Raw genomic sequence first — 20947 nt, 5'->3', positions numbered from 1 at the left:
GATCCCCAAACTTTACAATGAGAAAACGAAGTGTGTAGAATCCTAAATGTTCATAGTGTAGCTCAGAACCTACCATATGCCCTTACTAATCTAGTGACAGTCACAAGATCACATATTCCTCATGCAAATGTCCCTGAAATGTTCCTAACGAACGAAAAATGATATTGGCGGCTAACAATCATCCCTGAAACAAGGTAGCCTAGTTGGTTTGAAAGACAAGCTTTCCTGGAAGAGCAAAGTAACAACAAATGTAGAGACATGGTCAGTCATCTCAAGTCTTGCTCCTTCTATTACTACCTCGTTTGTTCCACAACTTGACATTGTTCTAGATCATGGGAATGTCCTGGACACAGGACCTTAAAATCTTGATCTCGAGAACTTTAAGATTTCTGTAAACTATATTTGTTAGTAAGACATCTGGAAACTGAACGAGATCATCATGTGTTTGTTTATGTGGTGGCAACCGAAATAGAAAAAGAGCGATGACATTGAACCATGATCAATTATTAAAGCGAACATCGATTCGACTGACAAAATGGAAAGAGACAATCTAGGTCGAACTTGATTCCTTAACAAAACGTCCCGTGTTCAGACCAATTGTTCCATCACCTTTGGACGTGAAACCCGTAAGCTTCAAATGGGTATTCATAAGGAATCGTGATGAGAATAATGAGGTCGTACCATATAAGGCCCTTTTCGTGGCATAAGGTTTCTCACAATGGCCTAGGATTGATTACGAGGATACATATTCTCTCTTAATGGACGTTATTACATTCCACTACTTAATTAGTTTAGTTTTTTTTTCCCAAAAAGTGAATATGCAGCTTATGGACATGGTCAATGTGTATCTTTATACAGATCTAGATATGGAGATTTATATTGAAGTCCCAGAAGGACTAGTTATACATGTGTTTCCAACCATGGAACACTAAGGTTAAAGCGTTCGTTATATGGTTTGAAATAATTTGGAAGTATGTGGTACAAAGTTTAAGTGAGTACTTGATCAGAATGAGATATGTGAATAACAAATTGTGCCCATGCGTGTCCATTAAGACAACCAATTTTGGTTTTGCGATAATTGCAGTTTATGTCGATAACATGAACCTCATTGGAACTTCAGAAGATATCCAAATGACTGCTATACACTTGAAAAAGTAATGTGAGATGGAGGATCTAGGTAAGACTAAGTATTTATTGGCTTGTAGATTGAGCACCATAAAAAGGGGATCTTAATCCACTAATCGAACTACACTAAGAAATAGTTACATCGATTTAACTTCTTAGAAGTAAAGTCATCTAGTACTCACATGGTCTTTTGATATTTGGATCCAAAGAAATACCCTTTCTGTCCTAAGGAAGATGATGAAGGCATCCTTGGATCAGAGTCCCTTATCTTAGTGCAATTAGAGCTTTATTATACTTAGCCTCTTATACTAGACCAGACATCTCATTTGCTGTGAATCTTTTGACAAGATACAATTTTGCGCCAACACGCCACCACTGGAATGACATCAAACACATATTCCAATCCCTTAAGGTACCATGGATATGTGCCTGTTCTATAACTGCAGATTCAAGAAGTCTGATGCACTACTTATTGGATTTGTCAATGATGGGTACCTGTATGACCCTGACAACACATTTGGGTCTCATCTCGATTAGAGAGATGGTATAAATGATGGTACAAATAGATGATAAGATTAACATTTACATGTTGGGAATATAATGCATTTTGAATTTGTTATGTTATTGGTACTTATAATGATCTTTGGCACCAATTGTTTTTCAGTACTGACATGTTATTATTATTATTGTTAAACTCAGATAATTTTGGGTTGTGCAGGAAAATTACATAAGATAAACCATTAGATTATACATCAATAAAAGGCAAAGAGTCCATATGATAAACAATTTGTGAAGTCAACTAGACGGAAAAAAAAAATTCGAGAAGGGATATCATTCACATGTTAGGAATCTTCCAAATCTGAAAAGACCACTATACTCTTGAGTTAGACAAAAAAAGAAGACAAATTTGACCGAAAGACCACTCGTGCAACATAGAGTTAAGTTGGAGAATGGGAGAAACTAATATGAAAGTTGAGGGGCAAAAACTAAACATGGGTAAAGTTGATGAACCTATGATACCGCACACCCTTAAATAAAAAAAGGGACCAAACTGGTCCAACAACCACCTCTCTTTCTAGAAAGATTTTTCAATATGCTCGGAATACAGAATGATACGCCATATATTATTATACAGATGAATTCTTTTCCTCGTGTCCCTCTATTTGTACAATAATAGTGTTCTAGCCACCCTTAAAAATCTCTCCTCTTTATTAAGCATTTCTAGCTCGTGGCAACTCGAGGGGGCGTTTGGGGTGTACAAAAGGTGCAGTGGCACAACGCCCAAAATTTGTATAGGCCCTCAAAATTTTTGATCTTCGTATATGATTATTAAATATGCATATAAATTTTTTAATAAAAAAGTTTTTGACTGAAAAGAGAAATTACTATCATATGATTTATTTATATTGTAATTGACTAAGTAGAGTTTATAGTTAATATATTGATTTTCCACTTTTCTCTAGCAATAAAAACCTTGTGTATTACTTTCTTCAACTTTTCTTTAACAATAAAAAAACTAACTTATGTATTACTTTTTTTACAAACAAAAATGTATTTTCGTAGTTCTCTTTCAATCGTGCTGCATTTTATTTTTATTTTTTATGAATAAGCTCCTTTAGGCCCGGCCAGCCCGTAGAGTTTTTGGGGTTTTCCGACTTTTCCTAACTCAAGTTCAGGGTCGTTACGAATAGGACAAATATACACTAAGCTTTTGAAAGATTATTCAATTAGTAACAGTGAGGTGTTGATTTTTCATTTTTTTTTTGGTATTATTTATAGGCTTGAACTCTAAATCATAACTTCATGGCAATTGAAGATTATTCAATTAGTAATAATGAGATGTTGATTTTTTTTTGTTTTTTTTTAACAAACGATATTATCTACATCCAGGGGGAGGGCTTAGCCTCACAATAGGTTGCAATAATGTGGTTCAAATTCACCTTTAGTGAGAATCGAATCTATGACCTCTCACTCACAAGTAAAGAAAAATACCAGTAAACCGTAATACTAAGTAAGTAGTGAGATGCTCATTTTAATTAAATTTGAATATTAATTGTTGATTTACCTATAATACATTGTCCAAAAAATATTTTTTTTCTAATAATGATATTTTTTGTTAAAGGATAATGTTAAGAATACTAAAATTTTGAATTAAATGTGCAAACCAAACGATTATCACTAATTTATCAAATGTCAGTAACGGCCCCATAGCAACTAGGTTTCGAAGTTCAGTTTATCGGATTGAAGATAGATAGAGGGCTCCTCTGTCAGCGTCTTTAGCCATCTCTCTCCTACAGCCACCTCTCTTTCTGAAGCATTTCCAGCTCATGGCTTCAACAATTGTTAACGTGGGACCCATCCAGGGTCTGGATCGTCTCCGACCCGCAAAACCTCTGAAACTAAATTCGGGTCGGATCCAAATCAAGACCACCCGCCCACAGCGCCTGTCCACCATAAGAGCCAGCGACGGCGACGGATCTTTCGGGAAGACCCGGCTCAGCGACGCCGAGTGCGAGGCCGCCGTCGTCGCAGGAAACGCGCCACAAGCACCGCCGGCGCCTCCTAAGCCCGCCGCTCCATCTGGAACTCCGGTGGTGTCTTCACTTGTGAGTAGCTGAACCTTCAAATTGCGAAACTTGGGTTGTGGGTTTTGATGGGATTTTGTTTTGCATCAAATTTTGATATAAAAATGTGAAATTTGGGTTGTGGGTTTTAATGGGTGTTGATTTTTGTGTCAGCCGATCGGTCGGAGGCCTCGCCGGAACCGAAGGTCGCCGGCGCTAAGAGCTGCGCTTCAGGAAACAAGTTTATCTCCTGCTAATTTTGTGTACCCACTTTTTATTCATGAAGGTTTGCTTGCTTGCAACCCATTTGTTGCTATAAAGTTTTGCATTTTACAACGTGTTCATGTTTAAACCTCTGTGAATTTTGCAATTTTTGTGTAAATCTTTCAGGTCAGGACGACACGCCGATTGGGGCTATGCCAGGATGTTATAGGCTTGGTTGGAGACATGGACTTGTGGAAGAGGTGAAGTAGCTTGGCTCTATCTGTTCTGTTTAAGCTTTTTGGCACTGGCTCTGAGGTTTTTCCGGATATGATGTTTTTATTGAATTTGGGAATTACTGTTTCGAAGTATGTCTTGTGTGGAGCAGGTTGCAAAGGCTCGAGATGTTGGTGTCAATAGTATTGTGCTCTTCCCCAAAGTTCCAGATGCTTTGAAGGTTTTACTCTTTATCTCGTGCTTTTGCTCAACTGTTTTGTAGAATGATGTAGTATAATTGGATAGGTTTCTGCCTTTTAGAATTCAACAGGTGACGAAGCCTACAACGATAATGGTTTAGTGCCGCGAACAATACAGTTGCTGAAGGACAAATACCCTGATCTTGTAAGTTTACGTAGCTCATTTAGTCTTTTTAATCAGCTTGGCCTTATGTATTTATGTGTTCTTATGTGTGGAAGAATGTCATTTTGCTTAATTGTCTCGTTCGTCAGGTTATCTACACTGATGTTGCTTTAGATCCATATTCCTCTGATGGGCATGACGGTATTGTTAGAGAGGATGGTAAGTCACATATGCCATGACTCATGAGAAGTGCTCTTTCTAGAAGAGGTTATGTTTCGTTCATATATACATTCTGTTATTGATCGCAAAACTTATTTTTGGTGCTGTAGGAGTTATTATGAATGATGAGACGGTACACCAATTATGTAAGCAAGCTGTTTCCCAGGTAATTGTGGCAGTCCTATATGTGTAATTTCTCAATTGTAAATTTTGTTCAATAGAGATATATCAGTAACATACTGTTTGCCACGTTCACCTCTTACCAATAGGCCCGAGCTGGAGCAGATGTTGTCAGTCCCAGTGACATGATGGATGGTCGTGTGGGAGCTATTCGAACTGCTCTTGATGCCGAAGGTTTTCAGCATGTTTCTATCATGTCTTATACAGCAAAGTAATTCGATCTTGTTACTACACTGTTTCTTTTGTTGATCATTAAAGGAAATTTCATTATTTTTTAAGACCCCACAAGGCATGCACTTTTAGGCATTTCTTACGTGAACTTTCTCGAGTTGCACTGGGTGAGATTTATACTTGGATTGAAGAACGTCCTTGTGTTGCGAACAGGTATGCAAGTTCATTTTATGGTCCATTTCGGGAAGCCTTGGACTCGAATCCACGTTTTGGTGACAAGAAAACGTATGTAGCTCATTGGAGTTAAACCTTTGCTAATTTCATTTATATTTGGGCTATTGCTGACTTGGCATATAAAATGTGGCTGGAAAAACAAAAGTTATCAGATGAATCCCGCAAATTATAGAGAGGCTATGGTTGAGGCAAATGAAGATGAGTCTGAAGGAGCTGATATCCTCTTGGTTAGTGTTGCTTTAAATATTTGTGTGAAGCTACTTAATGGCAGAAACTCTAGTTCTAAAACTATGGAATAATTCACAGGTGAAGCCTGGTCTACCATATTTAGATATCATAAGATTACTCCGGGATAACTCTCCTCTGCCAATAGCTGCATATCAGGTGAGTCTTGTCATAAATGACCTCCTTATTGTACCGTTCTTTCCCGAACAGGAAGTTTTTTTACTCCATATTAAGCTTTGAACACACAATGCACTCTTCTTGAATCAACACATGTGAGTCTTGGAAACATGTCATGTTTATTTGAAGGTAGACGATTGATAACTGTAGTGAGTAGTAGAAATGTTATCGTTTCCTGTAATGTGCTGATTGATTAATTAGAACTCCACACCTGGCCTGTCTGTAAAAGTGTGCTTATTTTCTGGAACATTATCAATGCAGGTTTCCGGTGAGTATTCAATGATCAAGGCAGGTGGGGTTCTGAAAATGATCGACGAAGAAAAGGTTATGATGGAATCGCTCATGTGTCTCAGAAGGGCCGGTGCTGACATAATCCTCACATATTTTGCCCTGCAAGCTGCCAGAAGTATATGCGGTGAGAAGAGGTGAGACTTGTAAACTAGGAAATGTTTGTCGACGAAAACCACGGAAGATTTCTGGAGCTTGTTTTGTAAGTCGTAGAATGAAGTTCGTTTGTAAAAGCATGATTAACCAGAGTTTGTTATTCAGACAATAAAGGAGTAATAGTAGCTTGAAACTTGGGTGTTTTATACCTTGTTCATTGTCTCAAAGTTTAATGTGCACTACCAATATCACTACCCTTTTAGCATTTAGTGTAAAAAGAACAGAAAGAAAACATATTTGTTTACTTGGTACAGTTTCACATCTTTTAAGAAAAAAGACATTTTTTTTCCGAATGCGTTTCTCTTGTTTATGTTTGCTCATTAACCAATTAAAGTACAGACATGGTTACTAGTACGAGGGTGAGAAAGAATGGATACGAGATAAACATACCTCTTGGTTATTTTGTACCTTCATTTTTCATGTGTGTGATACCTAAAGTTAATGAGATTCACCTACTTTTTCGTTCATTTGGTTGTTAATAAAGCACAATCAAATTACACTCATTTCTTCCCATTTCATCTCTTATAAAGTAACATGCCCTTGTTAGATTTGTGGTGATTTGAGTCATTTAAACCGTTGGTGGTTTGAGTAAAAATGCAATGTGTAAAATTCAAGGCACTGGTGAGATGTGACATTGGATCAACTTTGTGAGTGTTAGTGGATTTTGGTGTAAAAAGAGATGATTTAAGAGGAATCCCACTTAGTATGACGGTTTAATTGTATTCTTCTTCATTTATAAGTAAAAGGTTTTACGTTCGATTTTTTCCAAATGTGAATTTGAACACATTATTATGGCTAGCCTAGTGTGAGACTTAGACCACTCTCACCCACTTAGTGTACATCATATCGTTTGTTAAAAAAAAACAAAAAAGATGAATAATGACTCTTCCCTAAAATTTGGAGACCGGCAAACCTAAAAATTAACATAAATATAGGAATGTGTTATTCACACTCTTTTTTACTTCTTACACATCCCTTGTTAATCTGTCATTTGATATTCTTTAATTCATTCGATCCGACATTCGAAAGTTAGAAGGATGTTTGGGAAGTAAAAAGGGGTGTGTGGATATCACACCCCTAAATATATTACAACTTACAAAAATTATTAGGCAGAACATGCTTCTTCTTCTAGTAGATACCTTTACACCAAAGAAAAGAGGGACAAATCTTACCCTGTACTTAGTCCCTTAATCCTAATTAAGCACTAAAATTTAAAGAGCACATCATCCTTTATTCCTTGTGCCTAATTGAGACAACAACATCATCAATAATATTTGACCTAGCCGCTCGATTTAACTAAACCACCCGTCTGTGATCACCCGCGACCGCTCGTTGAGGTACCTTTCTGCAATTGTGGCATGAGTTGCAGCCCCAATGGGCAAAACATCTTCGTCAATGAAAAAATAAGGAGAGTGACCTGTGTGTGTGGAACCCAAGGTCTCGTTTCTGATCCCGATGTAGAAGAAGCCAGCAGGGATGACCTCCGAGTAGAACGAGAAATCCTCCGCCCCCATCATGGGTGGCACCACCCTGAAGTTAGTGGGGCCCAGCAAATCGACGGCCACTTTGGTCACATGCTCATGCATTTTCTCATCGTTCACTGTTGGTGGGTATATGGTGTTCTGGTTTTTGAAGAAGTCTACCGTTGCTGAGCATCTGTAAACGCTTGCTTGCTCCACAATTACCTGTTTGTCAAATGCAGATTAACTGTGTCAACTTTGAATCGATGCCAATGATTAAAGATAAAGAAAATAAAGTATCTACCCATTAGAATTGAATGACCTACTTAGATTGCGTTTACTAGTGTAGAAGAACTTCCATGCAACTATAACATCGCAATTGTAGAATGTCAAGTTCATTAGATGAGAAAGTTAAATATGATATTATGTGATTACTCGAAATACCGTTATTATGACATCCCAGGTGCAAGTTTATCTCTTAAGTAGAAAAAAACTGATGTTGAATCGTCATATCATATTATCCTTCCCATTTTTATAAGATAAGTAGAGAAACATTCATGTCATAGGATTACTCCACGCTTGTCATTCATCTCTCTCGTTCCGTGAATGCCTAGAACCAAAATTGGAGAAGATATAAAAGGTTACAAACCTCTTCAATTCTTTGAAGAATTCTGTACAAACTTGTGTTGGAGAAAGCCCTGAAAGTACCGCCAAGTACCACAGTGTTTGGTATCATCCCAAGATCATCGCCTCCATTGAATGCAGTCACAGAAACAACCTGATTGCATGGTAAAGCGACATATGTTAAAGGTTTGTCACAGTTTTCTTCTCAAATTAACAGTTTTGCCATGTTGAAGGATAACTTAACGTACCTGAGAGTCCAAGGGGTTTGATTCTCGAGACACGATGCCCTGCAAGCTGATGACAGCTGCGGCAGCAGCCAAAACGGGGTCAGTAGAGATATGGGGGCTTTCAGCTTGGCCTGTGGTTCCACTGATAACAGCTCGGAAGAAGCCACAGCCGGCTAGGAGAGGTCCAGCCCTTGATCCGATGACGCCAGTTGGGTGCTCATGGGATACATGAGCTGCAAATATGGCCTCCACATCCTCCAAAGCGCCATCTCCGATCATTCTCTTTGCACCATTACCGGCTTCCTCTGCCGGCTGAAATAGCAATATTACAGTTCCCTGTGTTTGCAACGGTGTAAATTGTCAAACAATATGTCAAGTCGAATGACTCGAATCAAACTTGAGACTAGTATAATTCAAAGCATTAACTGCTTCAAGAATAAATTATGTAAAAAACCCAAAAATTGAATAACGTTAGAGAACGGTTTATGTGTTATTTAAAAGTTGACGATAATAATTAAGTATATCGCTTGTATTTAATAAACATAAATAAAAATTGCCGATAATAATTGTTTTTGTCTAAAATAATAATATACTAACATAGTAATTAATAGTCCAGTTAAAATATGAGATATAATAAAAAAGTGGTGTTTAACTTTTTATTTTTTTATTTTTTATTTTTTTTATATTTTTTAACAAACAATATTTTCCACTAAAAGGGTGATGGAATGGGTTAAGCGTCGCAATAGATTAGCAATAATATAGTTTAAATTCGTTTTTGACGAGAATCGAGTCTAAAACTATTCACAAAGAGGAATATTACCGTAATACTAAGTAACAAGTAGTGTTTAATTCTAACTTATGTCATCTTTAACGGAAACATTTTGTCAATCATCACTGTTATGTGACGACAAACAACCCACAAACGTTTTTCTTGGTAAAAAAATGTGATTCCAGTCCACAAAATTAGGGGAATCCAAGGAAACGGTATACAAAGACTGCTAACAACTTAATTTATTCTCCATTTAGATAGAACAAGCATCTTGACTCAAATTATCAAACATATTATTGTATTAAGCAGTTGTTTAAGCCAAAGCCAAATGGGTACGATTTTTTTTATTTTTTTTTATAACAAAAATATGGTTACGTTTTAAATATTGTGTAGTTTACATATGACAAAGAGGTTTTTTTTTGAAAAAAAATTTGCCACATTATATGAATGGGTACAAATAAAAGTTTAAAATATTGGTACCAAAGAAATTAAATATATGGGTATGAATTCAAACTAAAAATAAAATAGATACAAATTAAAAAAAAAAAAAAAGTTGCAAACTAAAATGATTACAAGTTAAAAATAAATAAAAATATAATACAAAATTTAACTATAAATATAAATGTATCAAATTCAACGTTTCTAACATCAAATCAAATGAATGTATTTAAAAATGATTAATAACCTTGTTATATACACACGCATGTTATATGATTCCAACATTTGACCCATCAGCTAGCCATCGGTTTAACAATTAGAGTCGTATTATTAGACCTAAGACCAACGACACCAGACAGGGATAAGGATTATTATATCTCAATCGATTTCATATCTTCCTTACTTAGACAGGCACACCTTAACTGATCCACATGCTCCACTCACACTCCAACACAAAAACAACTGCTAATCTCTATTCATTACGGGAGTTTTTTTTGCTCATCATCATAACTACGGTGTATGTGCACCATACACTTAATCATTTGTCACATATCCTTTCACCTAATTCTAGTTAATTTTCACATTAAATATTACTGTTTCAAATTTGAAAAAAATTAAACAAGGTTAAATGGATAGACACGTGACAGATGATTAGATGTATGATGAGCATACACCATAGTTTATGGTGGTGAGCAAAAATGCTCCCGTTCATTATAAATTAACACTTTATATTTTAGAAATTGATCTCATGTGTTCTATTATTACATATAAGGTGCTTTCCATACTTGAAAAGTCTAATATACCTTCATATTTCTTTTTTGAACAAACAATATTATCTAGACTAAGGGAAAGAAGATAGGTTAAGTCTCACAATGGGCTAGCAATAATATGGTTAAAATTCGCATTTGACGAGAATCACACTAAGATCTCAGTTACTAATGAAGATAAATATCATTAGACCATAGTACCAATTAGCCCCTCATTTTTATGAAAATAATTATTAAACTACATGAATAAAATCACAAAAAAAAATTAAAATTACAAGGACCAGAGCGTCCAAAGTACACAGACCAAAACTCATAAGTACCTTATTTTCTGCTCCTCTTAGGATACCTACGTGCACATGTTATGTACAAGGGAATATTTGTCCTTATGTCAAATTTCAAACCCAACAGGAGAGGGATGTGTGTGATGTTATACCCAAAATATCAAAGTAAAAACAACTTTAAGGACACACCCAATTCCACAAGGAATCTTAAAACCATCTGAGTGATCCTTTGTAAACCAATATTGTCCATAGAATTCGAATATGTGATTTATTTCTAGTACTCTTCCTAAGATTTTTTTTTGGCCATAAAATCGCCCACACGAGGAAAGGAAAAGGAAAAAGGAAAAAAAAAGAACAAGATTAGTTTGCTACGTGTTTAATAATTGAAAACTAGTACAACATCCTATAATTATTCCACTAATTAAGTGAACGTTTAGGAATAATAGAAAGAAAAGAAAAAACCCTTTAAGCCAATAAATGTCAAAATGTAGGGTTTTTTTTTTTCTTCTCAAAAGTGAAACTCATTTATATTTAAAAACGTGAAACGAAGTAGAGTACACTAGATTATATAATATCACATAAAAAAGAATGATTTCTATCCAACTCAAACATGAAAATCATGATATGAAAGTGCAATTTAAACTAAAGGATTTATGTGCTGCTTGATTACAATCACGTAGATTATATTAAAAAACAAACATAAGGAAATTAAGAAATGAAATGACAGAGAAAATGCAATAATATAGTTTAGTAATATTTATTTTCACTTGTAAGTAAGAGGTTTTAGGTTGATTCTCGTAATAAGTAAATTTGAACCATATTATTATGGTTCACTCACTGTGAGGTTTAACCATTTCCTCCACCTCTTTAATAAAGATAATATCACTTGTTCGAAAGGAAAGGATAACTTGAAGAGAAAAGTAAGTTTATCATTTCCATTTTTTTAAGATTTAATTTCATCTATGGAAGAACCAACAAAAAATACTTTGAATAGAAGCACGTGAAAAACGAGCTAGTAAATGACATTGGGAAACGAGTTCATGGCCCGAGATTCTAGGGCAGCCCTACCCCCTCCCTGGCCTTTAGCCCTACAACTGTAGTCAAGTAAAACAAGACAAATTCTGACATATTTGGTTTTAACAAATTATTAAAGGTTTTCATCTGATATAATTTTAATTTTTAACTAATTAAGGATTAAGTAAGCAAGTGTTGCAAGAAATTATTGATAATGTGTTGAAACTAAATTACCTTGAGAAGGTGCTCACGGCTCTTCAAGAGCTTGGCAGCGCCAATTAGCATAGTCACATGCGCATCGTGCCCACAAGCATGCATTTTGCCGGCTACTTTGCTCTTGTGCTCCCATTCCACAGCCTCCTACAATTACATGAGTAATATTCCCCAAATTATATATATTTTTTCTTCACAATCTGTCAAGACGACATTTCAAACAAATTGCATTCGTTGACAAACATCATATCTTTGTTGTATTTTTTTTTGGTCCATCTCTTAATCACATATCCTTTATTGTCTATGTACTTCTCTGACACAAATATCTAATACAAGAATCTAGAACAAGTACATGTGTTTTCTTTATAAAAATAATATTTATAAGAAAGGGAATAAAAAAACATTTGTAAGATCTCCGAACTTTTGTTTTCGCGTGACCATTAGAAAAGAAAAATAAAAACCTAAATACATTATGTTATATTCAAGATTTTAGCCTAAGATGTCTCGTGAAATTGAAATTTGTATCTCTTTGTCAAAATTTAGAATTCAAATGCAAGTGTACGGCATGCATAACCAATCTAAGAAATACTCTATCTAATTCTTTTCAAATTTTGAAATTAAAAAGGATTTATTTTTTTATTTTTTTATGTATTTTAGGGAAAAAACAAAAGAGAGAAACAGAAAGAAGAGTTCAAGCTTCATGTACGCTGCAGATACCTGTAAGCAGCTTCCAGTCGAAGCAAAAAGCATAAAAAATAAATAATAATAAAATACCTGAATTGGAAGAGCGTCCATGTCAGCTCTGACGGCGACAAACGGAGGACCGCCGGTTCCGATCCAAGCTCGAATTCCGGTCTTCGCCAAAGGAAACCGGTAACCGATGTCCAACCGGTCCAACTCATCCCGAACCAACCGGCTCGTCTCGAACTCCTCGAAAGCGAGCTCCGGATGCTCGTGGATCCTCCGCCTCACCGTCTTCAGCCACTCCATATTCTCCGGCCGCTTCGCGAAGCTCAAAACAGCTTCCGAGCACGCCTCCGTCCAAACCTCGCAGCTCGGCCAAGGAGACGGAGACGACGTCGAGGGTGACGGCGGAGATGTTAGCCCGTGGAGGCTCAGATTCTTTCGAGCTTCGGGGCTTGGCTTGCATCTGGGGCAACAGTTATCGAGCTCGACGAACGGGTGGCTGTGATCGCCGGACGACGTCGGTTCCGCGGGTGAAATTAACGAACCGAAGAGGAAGACGGAGATTATGAACACTGAATTTATGGAAAATAATTTTATTTTTATTTGATCAAAATTCATTTTTTTAGAGAGAGAGAGAGAGAGAGAGAGAGAGAGAGAGAGAGGGTTTGGGTTGGGGATGGAGTTATGGAAAAATTATGTGAGAGAAAGAGAGATGAGGAGAGTTGAATTCATCGGTGGTGCGGTGGAGGGAATTTGAGCACGTGGGGATAAAAGGGGCAAATGAGGGAGGAGGGGAAATTGACCACGTGGGGTGGGGGGTTTTATTGTTTAACGAAGGAGCTGGCTCCTGAGGAGTGAGTGTGGCGTCGAAATTCCAAGGCCAAACTGTCGGGGCCACCACTTTCAGGATCGGTTAGTCTCGTCGACGCCCAGCTTGCTATCGTGTCTCTCTTTTCTACTGTAACTTCCATCGTCGCAACTTTTCGCACCAAAATGTTTATCTCAGGCCATCTTAAAAAAGATGTTAAATTTTAAATAAAATTTTAATTTAACAGCTTACATAACACTTTGATATTTAAAAATTTTTTTTTTTTCACGATGTTAAATTCTAAATTATTATAAATGCTTTAAGTCAATAAAAAGCATGGTCAATCAACAATCACTTATAATAAATGTTTAAACCAATAAAAAAACTAATAAAAGTAATTTTTTTGGGTTCAAAGTACGACATTCATTTATAAAGGAATTTGAAATTCGTACAGTACATGGAGGATATGGTGCAAAATAAATGGCCTCAATAACAACCTTATCGAGGATTTCAATCTAGTCGAAGGGAAAAAGAGCGTCCCACACCTTAGTTACAAAGATAAACTATCCTTCATAAGGAGATCTTAATGATATCAGGGGGATTCTTCAAACCACACTCTTCATTACTCACTTGAACGTCCCAAACGTGCCAATCGATGAGCCACTTTATTGGCCTCTTTTCGGGTATGGAGAACTCTTGTTTTGGGGATGAAACGGAGAGAATGTCTTGTGTCATTAATTATATGCCCCATTGATGTATCATCATCTGTTGTCATTTTACAACAACCCCTTTACTACCAGTCCATGTCATGTCAAATAGAAATTGTCATTTCGGTTGGAAAACTATTACATGAAATAAAAAGCCTTTGGGCAATCCAAATACAAGCATAGCCCAAAAGAAAATACAATAGAAATGGCCAAAAAGAGCAAGCTCACAGCATAAAAAACCTAGATCTAGAAGATTGTTGACCCCATCACAATAGCTATGCGGCCATCGTCGATCCGCCACTAAGAGGAAAAACCCACGAACAAGCTAGATGAACAAAAAATGGGAGTGAGTGAGTGAGCCATCCGCATAAAAAGCACTCCCATAATCCTATCAATTAGTGCTAAAAATACTTTAGCAACCACTACAAGAAAACATGGCTTAGGTGGTGACAGACATTCATCACATAAACAAGAAAATTCGTCACATTTGACTATATGTGATGAAATTCTAAGGTCACCAATTGCATCACCTCTACAACGTCACCTATAGTCCATGTGACGAATTTTATTTTCGCCACATTTTTTTAGTATATGTGACACAACATTCATCACTTAATAACAATATGTGTGACGAATTATACATCAAAAATTAACCATATGTGTGACGAATTATACATCATCAAATACAAAATTACGTGACCTATTTTTTTGTCTCGTATCAGGTTTATAAGTGATGATTTTGTAGTCATCCAATATGATACCAAATAATATAGTTTACACTAAGTGACACTAAAAAGGTCACATATTCCTTTATATGTGGCACAACTTACATCACATATGTTTAAATCAAATACCTTTCTAGAAATAATAACAACGAACTAATTGTTTTTCTTGTTTCGTAATCTAGAATTGCAATTCATAACAATTATAAGGTAATACCTCACATTTTCATTAATCAACAATTAAAACACATAAGTCAAATACATTCACCAAATGTACATCCCAAAAGTTAAAGTCATGGTGACCTATCTCAAAAGAGAAGTTTAAAACAGCTTGAGGTGCCTAATAAAACATAGCTTGAGGTGCCTAACAAACAACAGCTTGAGGTACCAACAAAAGAGAAGTCTAAGCTAGAATAATCAAGAATAGTAACACCTATATATAGATATCTTGGGTACTAACAAATGACAAGTCCAAGGCACATTTAGGTGCTAATTAACAAAAGAGGTGCTCTATGTGCTAACAAAAGAGGTGTACCATGTGCATACTTGAAACTAAACACAAAAGACACAATATGGACATCATTCCTCTTCCAAATCATGTTCTTCCAGCTCAGGATAAGTATTTTCACCCTCTGAAATATCACCATCAGATTATGAGAGTTGTTGGTCTTCTCTTGACTTGCAGCAATAAATGCCTTGATTTTTGTGAACAGATTTTCATCATCATTACGTGAATCCAATCGAGCTCTCAATTGTTCATTCGCTTGTTGCAATTTGAGGAAATCATCTGACAGAAGCTTGATCTAAGATCTCATATCAGTTAACTCGGAACTTGATGCCATAGAAGAAATGTAACCAGAGGTATCCATACGAGGAAAAACACCTACACCATTAATTGATTTTCCCTTCCTCCCGAGGTTTTCAGCCATGATTCCAAACTCATGATCGAATGGCATATGTATGGAATCTGATGGTGTACCTTTAGGTGCTTCTTAGATTAGCTTCTCCCTTATTTCATCCTTCCTTTTCTTCATGTTATCCTTTCATAATTAAATAGAAACAATTTAGTTTCTTTCAATTCCAAACATTTCAGCTATAATATGCTTAAGAAAACATAACTTGACCACTTGTATGTTATCCTTATCTGATGCAGAAGCAAATCACCATGCAAAACCTGTATGTAAACATGATTTGTAGTTTCTATTTGGCTATGGATTAAATTGGACTAGGCACATATAATGTTTTTCTCAACAAGTAACAAATGCAAAGTTAGCATAAGATATATTAGTGGGACAAACAAGTAGTATCGTGTCAATTTTGCATGTTTATTTCAACTGTGTTTCTTAAGTTGTATCTTGTTAATTGTAAAATTTTATTCTCCGGTGCATTTGAAATGACAAAAAATAAGTGGCCCATGAATGGCTTACATATTTTTCTCAAGCAACATCATTGATCCACTGGTCGTTCTTGTCTTTGTGAAAAGCACCCCAATTGTCAATCACTGATAATGAATATCCTTTCTGTTTAATAATGAAGATACAAATGTGAGAGTGCATAATGAGTATTATAAGTACTTTAGTTTCATTACCTTGTGAGCTGTCATAGCATGTTGGATGAATATCCTTACTCCTTCCTTGTGGTGATACTTCAGTTTCTTCCTATTATTAGCATTTTGCTTTGAAAGCTCCTACATTACACAAGTGGTACGTAACAAGCGAAAGAAGAGTTAGTATTGTAAAGGTGTACAATTTGGGAAGCTCCTATCTCCTCGACTTATACATATTCATATATTTGAGTTGTACAATTTGTTCGAATGCAATAGAATACCACTATCTAACATCTTCTCCAATCAATTAGAATCTAATTTTCATAAACACTATATCCAATGGTTTTTGCTCTCGTTCTCTTGTAGACGTTCTCAAATTTTACCAACCTGAAATGTAGAACTAAAAGCAATGAATAGCCTAATAAATGCAAACAAGCTTTGCATTCGATTATGCCTAATACCAATAAAATACATGTAAAAGCATGTGAAGAAGTAGAGGTTATTTATCAGTGAAGAAGCAGAGTTTATTCATCAATAACATACATGTACAAGCTCTTCATTATATATATATATATATATATATATATATATATATATAAGCTCACCAGTGAAGAAGCATAGCTTATTTATCACATGCCCTGCATTCGATTATTTATCACAAGCTTATATATATTAATACCAACAAATACATGTAAAAGTTAATATATTCTTATATATTAACTTTTAATATTAAAAAAAAAGCACTATTCTATGCTCATTCCATTTATTACAAAATCAACTTGTGATAAAAAAAAAAAAAAAAAAAAAAAATTGTTGTTCAACAATATAAGAAAAGGTTGGCATCTAATTTGGACGTATATTAGAAAATGATGTATAGAATGCATACCAAAAAGTGGGTAGTAGTGTAAACATTATCTCATAGCTAGTCCCGGTGACTCTTAGGTCTCCCATTCCATATTCGATCATTTGGTAGATTGGTTCATCTTCTTGCAGGTGTTCCACATGACAAGTAGTACTTATACAATTGGTGCCTAAACACAGAGTGCAACTTTGCCGTCTTCTTATCAACATATTCAATTATCTTTGGATGAGATAAGTCCACCACAAATAATACCTATATTATCAAGCACAAATATATAAAAGTGAGTGCTTGAAATTTTTATGAATAAACTAAATTAAAATCAAACTCACAAGCAACTTATTCCGCAGTGTCCTCTTTTCTGAAGATGGGACCTTCATTCATTTCTTATAGCAAACTGACGAGTGAGTCCGAACAATATTCCCTATCTCGGTAGTGAAAAAACCTGATACTACCAAACCACTTGGAACTTGAAGTTTGAAATCAAATATGATTGGCATCTTCTTCCCATTATTTGCCTCCAAAATATCGTGGAGGCCTTTCCCACATGACTTTCCACGTGTCATCTTTTTGACATTAAAGTTAAAATTTGTCTCTAAAAATTAAAAAAGAATATATGCGTTGATTAATTTTATGACTTGTTTAAAACAGCATTAAAAAATCAACTCCTAAATAAAAATGTTGAAAGAATTGTAAGTAGCCATTCTCAAATACCTAAGTTCATGTTTGCTGGCTCTTCCGGTGAAGAAACAGGTGGTGGAGGAGGTGGTGGCGGCGGAGGTGGCGGAGGAGGTGGTGGTGGTAGAGGCGGAGGTGGGGCGTCCCTCACCGTTTCACCCTCTTTCCTCATTGAGTAGGAGTTGTCATCTAATAAATTTAAAAAAAAAATTTATGTATGTAACAGACTAACACCATAGATAAATCATTATAACCATAAAATAATAAACATTAATTTGTTATAAATAATATGACTATTAGTAAATATATAAGCAAATAGACTATTGGAGAATATAAATATTGATTTATAATGTACAGATCTCACCATAATCATCAATCAATATCTGTGTCACAAGTTGCAAACCCTTCCTCCGTCTCCTCCTCATCCTCATCATTTTCCTCTTCCTTCTCATCCCCCTCTTTCTCCTCATCCTCCCCCTCCTTCTCTAGCCCTAACATTCTTCGTACCTCTTTGTCATTAGCATCAAAAGATTCAAAATCAACATCATCTCTAGATAATTCAATATTAACTTCATCATCCTCGTTCAGGATTGGTCTCATGAAAATTTCATTTTCATCTACATAATCATCATCGTCTTCATCATTATCATGGTCCACACTATCATCATCTTTGTCAGGAACATCCCAAACGTGCCTATGTTGAATCTTCTACACAACTTTCCAAGGATGGCCCAACTTTAAGTCATCAATGTAAAATATTTGATGTGTTTATCTAGCTAGCACATATGGATCACTATCATACCACCGATTATTTACATTGACTGATATAAGATGATAATCCCGAATAAATCTTTTTCCTCTGGTATCTATATTGTACCATTGACATTTGAAAAGAATCACCTTATAACCTCTTATAAATTGTACTTTAATGACATTAATTAATTTGCCATAGAAGTTACATGGTTCACCGTTGTGCGACCCTGGCGTCATTACCCTACTGTTATGCGTTGTACGATTTTGATCAACTTGTGTGACCAAATAGCGAATGCCGTTCATAATACAACCTGTGTATTGGACAGTACATCGATCTGGACCTTGGGCTAATGAAAAAATTTCTTCACTCACCAATCTAGTTTCTTGATAATACAATGACTTGACCCGCTGCCTAAACCATTCAGGAAACAACTGTTTATGTCTCAGTTGTACATTGACATGATTATCTCTTTCCAAAATCTGGATATGATCACTGCATACATAAATATATATATATATATATAAGTTAAAGTTCTAGAATTATAAATATTTTTATTAGACGATATGGGGTGACTGATGTTGCCAGATTTTATGTTCCTTCTTTCCATGGGATTCTCTATTAAGTCTAATCCCTTAATTTGAGGAAGATTGACATCTAGATGACTTGTTGATAGTTGTGTCTTAGCTACATGCTGCACTCCCTTAATCTAAGGAGTGACAGCTTTAGGGTTTACCGAGTTAATAGGATTTGCCAAGGTAGGGTTGCTTGTAACCTTCTACCTCATTATATATCCCCCCTGTACATTCAAACAAACTTAAAGTTTTGGACAATTTCAATATATGTAAAACCATTACTATCACATACCTCTTGAAGTCTTCTATTTCTTTACAATGTCTAAGATATACCAATATGCCACTTCTATATCTTCCCTCGAAAGTTCAACTAGTACATGAGCTCCAAATGGACATGCTTTTTGTGTAAACACTGAGAGCAACAGATTGGGATCACCACCGTCATCGTTTCTTTCTAGCCAAGTGAATGGAGTCTCAACATCACACAAATACACTTGGCAAAAAGTTGAGGACTCGTATGCCAAGTGTGCTTCCACAATAGAGCCTTCAGGGCGAGCTTTGTTACATATAGATTTTTTGTACAAGCCTAACAATCTATTAAATGAACAATTATCAGTATATAGAAAGACACACTTAATGCAATTAAAGTAAATCTGATGGCATTTTACCTTTCTACAGGACACATCCATCGGTATCCGACTGGTCATACCAATTTTGCTTCATATGGTAAGTGTACTGTTCAGTGAACCATGGGAACAAAGAATGCAGGCGGGAATATTTTCTCTAGTTTGCACAAATGTGGATAATGTCTTCTTCCAACTTATCAATATCAGAAACAATCAGTATCTGTGCACATATTTGTTGGAAGAAAATTAACAGCTTAACAAGTGGGCCATATATCTGTTTTTTCAAATGTTTTCTAACTCCCACTGGAAGCACACGTTGCATCAACACATGACAATCATGGCTCTTCAAACCTAACACATTCCTTTCATCCACACTCACTTTATGAGATATATTTGTTGCATAACCATCTGGAAAATTGATTTCAACCAATGCAAGAAATCTTTACGCTCAGATGGCTTGAATACATACTGAGCCAAAGGCTTATCCAATATATTACGTGCATTTAGTTTCAAATGAAAACTTTCCCTGATATTCATGTCTTGTAAATCCATCCTCACCTTGAGGGTATCCTTTGACTTCCCTGTATTCAGCAATGTCCCAATCAAATAATCAAATATGCTCTTCTCAATATGCATAACGTCAAGATTATGCCTAATCTTTAATTTGGACTAGTATTCCAACTCAAAAAAAAAAAAAAAAAAAAAAACTCTCCCTTGTCCAATTTAATTCTTCAGCATTCCGTTTCCTCTTCCTATCTTTATTGCTATCATGTTTACCAAACTTATGGGGTACAAGGTAATCAAATTGATCAAGTATATCATTGCTTGAGAATTCTCTTGGACAATGCCTCATCTCTCAACGACCATTAAAGTATTTTTGCACCATGAATGATTCATAGGTAAATAACGACGATGACCAATATGACAATACTTACTTCTCAACTTGGTGTATGATCCATCCTCATTGCACACCGAACATGCTAACTTACCATGAGTGCTCCAACCTGATAAATTTCCATAAGCACGAAAATCATTAATGGTCCACATAACAACTCCACGCAAATTAAATGTACTCC

At 35.7% G+C, this 20947-nt stretch overlaps 2 protein-coding genes across 2 annotated transcripts; one reads left to right on the top strand and one right to left on the bottom strand.

The window, feature by feature from the left end:
- The first annotated feature begins 250 nt into the window (after nucleotides 1–250).
- LOC137717619 (delta-aminolevulinic acid dehydratase, chloroplastic) lies at nucleotides 251–6267 on the top strand. The gene is made up of 12 exons (XM_068457037.2): nucleotides 251–3731; nucleotides 3864–3975; nucleotides 4080–4153; nucleotides 4279–4347; nucleotides 4428–4511; nucleotides 4619–4688; nucleotides 4799–4854; nucleotides 4958–5079; nucleotides 5253–5324; nucleotides 5419–5500; nucleotides 5580–5657; nucleotides 5937–6267. Exons 1-12 carry the CDS (start codon nucleotides 3453–3455, stop codon nucleotides 6102–6104), a joined length of 1266 nt encoding a protein of 421 aa, XP_068313138.2. The 5' UTR covers nucleotides 251–3452; the 3' UTR covers nucleotides 6105–6267.
- An 828-nt stretch (nucleotides 6268–7095) lies between these two features.
- LOC137718445 (IAA-amino acid hydrolase ILR1-like 6) lies at nucleotides 7096–13338 on the bottom strand. The gene is made up of 5 exons (XM_068457999.2): nucleotides 12687–13338; nucleotides 11934–12059; nucleotides 8452–8766; nucleotides 8229–8357; nucleotides 7096–7804 (listed from the first exon to the last, which is right to left on the bottom strand). The coding sequence occupies exons 1-5, from the start codon at nucleotides 13215–13217 to the stop codon at nucleotides 7412–7414; spliced, it is 1494 nt and encodes a 497-aa protein (XP_068314100.2). The 5' UTR covers nucleotides 13218–13338; the 3' UTR covers nucleotides 7096–7411.
- Between the last annotated feature and the right edge of the window lie 7609 nt (nucleotides 13339–20947).

Source organism: Pyrus communis, chromosome 8, assembly GCF_041283825.1.
Source record: "Pyrus communis isolate YQ-2024b chromosome 8, ASM4128382v1, whole genome shotgun sequence".
In the NCBI taxonomy this organism is placed as follows: Eukaryota; Viridiplantae; Streptophyta; class Magnoliopsida; order Rosales; family Rosaceae; genus Pyrus; species Pyrus communis.
The sequence above is the reverse complement of the archived record's forward strand: the minus strand, read 5'-3'. Positions and strand labels throughout refer to the sequence as shown.

What these genes read in the sequence shown, in the direction of transcription:
- LOC137717619 (XM_068457037.2), top strand. Translation starts at nt 3,453, where the DNA reads ATGGCTTCAACAATTGTTAACGTGGGACCCATCCAGGGTCTGGATCGT. An exon ending in AAGTTCCAGATGCTTTGAAG is followed by an intron (nt 4,348 to 4,427) that starts GTTTTACTCTTT and finishes TCTGCCTTTTAG; the next exon opens with AATTCAACAGGTGACGAAGC. An exon ending in CGGTATTGTTAGAGAGGATG is followed by an intron (nt 4,689 to 4,798) that starts GTAAGTCACATA and finishes TTGGTGCTGTAG; the next exon opens with GAGTTATTATGAATGATGAG.
- LOC137718445 (XM_068457999.2), bottom strand. Translation starts at nt 13,217, where the DNA reads ATGAATTTTGATCAAATAAAAATAAAATTATTTTCCATAAATTCAGTG. An exon ending in TGGACGCTCTTCCAATTCAG is followed by an intron (nt 12,060 to 12,686) that starts GTATTTTATTAT and finishes ATGTAATTGTAG; the next exon opens with GAGGCTGTGGAATGGGAGCA. An exon ending in CAAACCCCTTGGACTCTCAG is followed by an intron (nt 8,358 to 8,451) that starts GTACGTTAAGTT and finishes CCATGCAATCAG; the next exon opens with GTTGTTTCTGTGACTGCATT.